This window comes from Toxotes jaculatrix, chromosome 4, assembly GCF_017976425.1.
Source record: "Toxotes jaculatrix isolate fToxJac2 chromosome 4, fToxJac2.pri, whole genome shotgun sequence".
Taxonomy (NCBI): domain Eukaryota; kingdom Metazoa; phylum Chordata; class Actinopteri; family Toxotidae; genus Toxotes; species Toxotes jaculatrix.
Genome location: NC_054397.1, coordinates 21,236,395 through 21,242,729, shown reverse-complemented (window position 1 = coordinate 21,242,729; position 6,335 = coordinate 21,236,395). Strand labels below are relative to the sequence as shown.

Genomic DNA, 6,335 nt, shown 5'->3' with positions numbered 1-6,335 from the left:
ACACCAGGAAGCCAATCCAGAACAGTCTGCTGCACAATCAGTAGTCTTTTGTTTTCATTCTTAGTGTGAGTGCAGATGGTCAGGGCGAGGCTCGCCGTGACCAACAGCAACAGAATAAGATAGCTGTGTTGGAGTTGGCAGTGCACAAGCAGAAAAGCAAGCTACAAGTCGTTCATACTGGAGGATTTCTACTGGTGAGGTTGTACTACAACAGACGTTTTATACAGTCATGGCCACAGTTAAGAGAGAGGTCAAGTTGTTTCAAACACATCGTGGTCTGACACGCTCTGACTGAACTTGTGATGTATTTTGAGTTTTTGTTGGCATGGTTTTCTTCAGGCTGAGTGATTATGATATGGATTCTGGGACTGAAATGTGCTTTGGGCATCATCAATGGCACATGGGAAAATGTGTTAAATGTGCATACAATTCATCACACCCAGATGGATCATACAGAATCTGAGACAAGAGAAAAACTCTTCCTCTTACTTCTCCTATCGGCAGCATTTTTGCTTCAATTCCCTTTTCCCCTTTCCTAAGATTTATAACAGCAGTCTACAAGCACATGTCTATTACAGTCAGTAATGAGTGTGAATGATGATGCTCAGCATTGTCAGTGGTGAGAAGGAAGGCACTGGCCAACCTCTGAACTCAAGCATGCAAGCATGACATCTACACACACCATGCAAAATTATGCTCGATAAATGTTTGGGTTTTTTTGTTTGCTTCAGGTCTTCATCTCATTTAAAAAGCTAAAGTAATTCACTCTCGTTAATTAAACTTCACTGGGAAATTAAAAAAGGGTCAGTGCTCTCCTGAGGATGTTCATCCTCTTTTATACTGTTGTCATGCAGAGCTGACTTAACCACAGTCAAACCACGAACACGCTGACTGCAATTAGAAATGTTGTGCAAGAAGAGATTTGAGCAGACACTTTGTTTAGAAACTCCATTTTTCTGAGGAGACCAAAAACTAATGGCTCAGTAAAACACTATTATATATTACTGTTTATTTTGGCTGCTTTTGTGTAGTTGTAGACTGTGTGCTTTTTCACTAAACTGTCATCATCATGTAAGGTTTTATTTGTGTCGTGTGTGTGGATGCAGAGAGAAAGAGAGAGAGTAACTGATACCGGCTGATGTGTTCTGAATCTTTTGTCCTTTAAGTGCACACAGTAACACTTGCACACACATGCTTCCTTTGGAATGTGTTGAGAGTATTTCACAGCTCGTGGTAATAGTGCATGACCAGAGTTATTATCCACTGTGTGTTGGTATTACATATTGTTCCTGCTACCTAAGTGCTTGTTGTTGTTTGATATTGAGTTTGTGAAAGAGAAGAAGAGAGAACAGATGTACTGTGGTTTTGTCAAGAGTGATGGTTATGGAGTTATGATGGGTTTCCTTTGGGGAACATAATTGGGGGGAGGGGGGAGGGGGGGGGGGGGGGGGGGGTACAAGGAAGAATAAACCAACATAAAACAAACCTATAAAGCCTGCACTGTATTTCGGATGTTAGAAATTAGTTACTATGCTTCTAATAAGAAGGCAAAGCAGGGCTATCGTCTGAGAGCCCCACAACTGCTTCAAGTGTTAACGCTCAAGGTTTGTTTTAGGATGGGAGAAAAGAGAGAAGTTGCAGGATAGAGGGAGGCTTTAGGGGTCAAGAACAGGCTTACAGCAGGCTCTTAGTTTTTCTGATTAGTGGGAATATCATTGGAGTCTTGCTGCTTCTCCATCTTCTTGGTGGTGATCACTGTCTCCTCATAAACTGCATGCTGGGACACCTTGCCTCCAGATTTGCTCTGCTGCTGCTGCTGGTCCTCATCCTTACCCTCCTTCTTGGAGCTCTTGCCAGAGCTGGTGTAAATGCGGGTCTGGTAGTTGTAGCTTTGCCCAATACCAGAGCTCACAGAGGGGCCGGGATAGGTGATGCCTGTCCCAATGCGGGTCTCCTCCCCTTCCAGGAGTTTCCTGCAGAGATGATGATATGGGGAAGTGTTTAGAAAGAATAAATAACAAGCTATATGGGAGGAGAAGACATGTAAAGAAATGGGTACAGTCATTTAACAAGGGAGGGTGAAAATGTTCCCCAGCAGAAATATCTATTTGTGTTTTTAAATCAAGCTCTTTTACTTTCACATTATATATGTTATTATAATGAACAATAGGAGAGTTGTCTTGGAAAAAACAAAAACAAAAATGACCTACCTGTAAGCTGCAATTTCAATATCCAGTGCCATCTTGACATTCAGCAGATCCTGGTACTCCCTCAGGTGACGAGCCATCTCGCTCTTAGTGGTCCTCAAGTCATTCTCCAGCTCTACCATGTTTTCCTAAGGACATCAGGTCAGAGGTCAACGTTTTTTGAAAAATATTTTTGGCTTATTTACAGACGCAAAATGCTTAAATGCTTAAAAAGATAAATAAATTAAAATAATAATAATAATAAATAAAGTCTACATTTCTTGCAGGCGAAAACTGCATCATCCCATTCAAAGACCTTCTATTGTTAACCCGTGCTTTGTGTCGCTGGGAACTACGAATTGTTTATGGGCAAAATGGGCTGAAATTACTGTCATATAAATACATATAGATTATTTATTTATTTATTTTTTGGCAGTTCTGAATCACAAGCAGCACTTGAATGAAATGATTCATTTGGAGCACAGACACTCGGTGGGCGTTGTCAGACGCAGCTGCTGAGCGGGCTGTTCCAGGGGAATGAATTTCAGCACCACGGACAGAGCCCGAGCGATTTTAGTTCGTCTCTGACATTTATAGTTCGTCAAATAAAATAAATAAGTAATAGTTTTTAAAAAACACTATACGGCGTATTCGTTTCAAAGTAAATAAACTTTTATGATGCTGAAAATAAATGGCTGAAATTCTATATCATGATCCTTTTGATATGCGGTTAATCGGTCATTAAAAATTAAAAACAAACCTGGTAGTTTCCAATCTCCACATTGTGCCTTTCCTCCATCTCCCGGAGCTGCTTTTCCAGAGACTCGTTGGTTCCCCTCAGACTCTCTATCTCGATGGTCCTGGACTGCAGCTGCCTCCTGAACTCGTTCACTTCTTCCCTGCTGGCGCGGATGGCCTCGTTACTCCGGTTGGCCTGCTCCGACAGGTCCGCAAACTTGGTCTTGTACCACTCCTCGGCGGACTGCAGGTTCTTGGACGCCATGGACTCGTACTGGCCGCGAATCTCTTTGAGGGCGGAGGTGAGATCCGGCTTGGACACCTCCATCTCCACAGACACCTGGGCAGCCTGGATCATGTCTGTCAGCTCGGCCACCTCCTCTTCGTGCACCTTCCTGAGGAAGTTGATCTCATCCAGGAGAGATTCCACCTTCTTCTCCAGGTCCAGGCGCACCATGGTGGCATCATCCACATCTTTCTTAAAAGCCTTGAGGGTCGCCTCCGCCTCCTCCCGGGCTCGGAACTCCTCTTCGTATTTTCCCCTGACTTTCTGAAGGTCGTCTTCAATGTTATCCCTCTCGATCATCAGCTGGGACTTCTCCCCGTTCAGTTCTTCGAGCTGGGAGCGCAGTTCCCGGATTTCTTGCTGGTAAAGCTCGGCCAGGCGGGACGGCTCGGTCTGCCTCTGGCGCAGAGCGACCAGCTCCGTCTCCAGCACTTTGTTGTGCTGCTCCAAGTTGCGCACTTTCTCGATGAACATTGCAAAGCGGTCGTTAAGACCTTGCATTTGTTCCTTTTCATTGGTGCGGATGATTTTGAACTCATTGTTGAGGACGCTGCTCTGTGTCAGGTCGAAGGTCTCCAGTGGCATAGGCGAGAAGGAGCGGCCGGACTTTCTGCTGTAGGAGCCCAGGGATGAAATGTTGGTCCGGGATAGAGAGGAGGACCGGTAACCTCCCCGTGAGGACACGTTCATCGGTGTCCGCGATGGAGAGGCCGCATAGCGGGGAGAATCGCCGAAAATCCTCCGGTAAGAGGAGGAGGAGAAGACGTCAGATCCGTAGCTCATCTTGGCTTGTATGGAGACAGGGCAGACCAGTGGGCGCGTCTCCTTTTTATAGGGGGACCAACCCAATCACTAATTAATGCCCGCTGGTAACATCCGGACCGATCCGTTCCAGATGCGTCAGGTAGTCCGCTGTTTATACGAATATATCACTGATAATGCGCTAGAGATGGATTTTCTTATGTGACAATTATTCTACATTAATCCTGATATTAGTCCAGATGTGCGCAGTTGGCACAGGTCTTCGTGTGGAGCAGATGGAACTGTCCTTTTTGGCGCAGTGGTGATGCGTCAGTGTTTGGTCGCTTGTTGCACATTAAACAAAAAAAATATTATACTGAAATGTTCCACCAGAACCAAATCTCAACCGCGATCACCAGCCTACTTTTCTATAGCTGATAAAACTATGAAAAGACGAGATGCACCTCTAACATTTCTAAAATAATCCCAACCTAAATCCTATTTCACATCAAGTCACGTACAAGTGTGCAGTGGTGATTTTAGGCAGAAGGATGGCGGTGCACTTTTCCTTAAAAATTCATTTTTGCAACTAGTATTTAGTATCTGGTAATACTACCTTAACTAATGTTCTCTACAACACTGAAGTAACACTATCCACAAAACTTCCTCTACATCTGCAGATCAGCTGACTTATGAACTTAGAAGTTCTGTTTAAAAATAATATAACATACCTTATATAAACCATTGATTAAAATTCCTTCCGTATCCAACAAATTATCTTAAATTAAATTCAAACTTACTCTTAGTAGTTTGCAATCACTTGTTTTGTTTGTTGTGTGGTCTCAGATCCTTTGGAGAAACAGCTTCCCACTGACAGGCCGTTGCTGCCCTCTGCTGACAAATCACAGCACACTGCAGGCAGACATTAATATTTAAAATGTGCAGTCTGTTAAGTACATGAACTACATGACAACCTGAAGTACACGAAGGCTTCTGGAGGTTTGGATGAATGTAAATGTAATGACTCATGAATGGATATGTATGATGACTCAAAGACGTATGGACCAATTTCCCATGAAAGACACGTGTATAACAAGTCATCCCTATCAGAACATTCTGGAGAACATTCAGTGGAGCCTCAACAGGCCAGGTGAAGATAGATGTCAAACCTCAAAGGGATTTTCTCACTCTTATGTGTCCTATTTCAGGCCAACAGGAGTATCAGAATTTAGCTGAGGAGCTCTGGGCTGAAAGAGCTGTGTATTTCAACCAAACACTTTATGATCACACACAATGTTCCAGTTTAGTCACTTGAATGCCCCAAAACTGCCCTTGAGATATTTTGCCCTTCTATCAAAATCTGTGCTGATATCAAGAAATGTTGTAAAGTCTGTGTCACAATGAAATGTCGCCCTGGCAGAAGAGGCACGTAGTTACATGAAGCCATTGTCTATAGAAAACACTGTACACTGAAACCTTTCAGGACAAATCCTTGTTTGACTTTGTGCTGTGGAATCTGGAAGCCATGAATGAAAAATTGTTGCAGCCAGGTATTATTATGCTACTTTATCTCTCTCATGCATTACAACGATTCTGCTCTGATAATTCTGCTCAGATGTTGGTCTTTGGTAAAAGATGGGATGTGATGTTTTTTAGTGTTCTTGGTTGAACCTAACCTGAAATATCTCATTGATGGAAGTAAAACACATTTCTTTTGTTTTTGTGTTTGTTTGTTTTTTTATATAGTTGTTTTTTTTGTAACAATGCTGTCCATTTGGACACTGATACATTTTCAGCTGCTTTGGCACTCTGCTCCAGCAGATTGTGTCTAAAATGGAACAGTGACTGAAGTGAAAGCGTTGACTTTTAGCGCAGAGGCTGGCCGAGGTTGTTCAGATTCATGGGGTAAATACAGTTATAGCCTTTTTATGTACTGTATAGTCCCTTTCATTTTCAAACAGTATGGAAGGACAATGACAGGGTCTGCACTGTTTGCTGAATATAGTGTCAAATTAAAGTTGAAAGTCACCACATTAACCTCAGAGTCACTGGTTCACTCCAGACATACACAAAGACAGTGTCGTCCAAAGACTCATGGGCTGCACTGTAAATACACTTGCTCAAATGGCTGTCACTGTGTAACATTACTGTATGGTTCTATTAATGCAAAGTTAAATCACCTCATTAAAAAGTCTTAAATTCAATCTACTCATTCTCCTTTTTGCAAAATCCACAATCTTTGAATATTCAAATATTTGTCATTGCAGCAGTTTAACTTCCCAGTGTTTGTCCATTCTCAGTGTGTAACAGAGGTTTCAAGTATCCACATCACACAAAGTCAGCTTGAAGATGAGCACAGACCTGCACAGATGAATGTAAAAAAT

At 42.7% G+C, this 6,335-nt stretch overlaps 1 protein-coding gene across 1 annotated transcript; it reads right to left on the bottom strand.

Moving 5' to 3' along the window:
- Positions 1-1,687: 1,687 nt before the first annotated feature.
- Positions 1,688-4,008, bottom strand: inab (internexin neuronal intermediate filament protein, alpha b). Its single transcript, XM_041036001.1, has 3 exons — positions 2,947-4,008; positions 2,211-2,335; positions 1,688-1,973 (listed from the first exon to the last, which is right to left on the bottom strand). Exons 1-3 carry the CDS (start codon positions 3,991-3,993, stop codon positions 1,688-1,690), a joined length of 1,458 nt encoding a protein of 485 aa, XP_040891935.1. The 5' UTR covers positions 3,994-4,008.
- Positions 4,009-6,335: the final 2,327 nt, after the last annotated feature.

What these genes read in the sequence shown, in the direction of transcription:
- inab (XM_041036001.1), bottom strand. Translation starts at nt 3,993, where the DNA reads ATGAGCTACGGATCTGACGTCTTCTCCTCCTCCTCTTACCGGAGGATT. An exon ending in TGGAGATTGGAAACTACCAG is followed by an intron (nt 2,336 to 2,946) that starts GTTTGTTTTTAA and finishes TGATGTCCTTAG; the next exon opens with GAAAACATGGTAGAGCTGGA. An exon ending in ATTGAAATTGCAGCTTACAG is followed by an intron (nt 1,974 to 2,210) that starts GTAGGTCATTTT and finishes TCATCTCTGCAG; the next exon opens with GAAACTCCTGGAAGGGGAGG.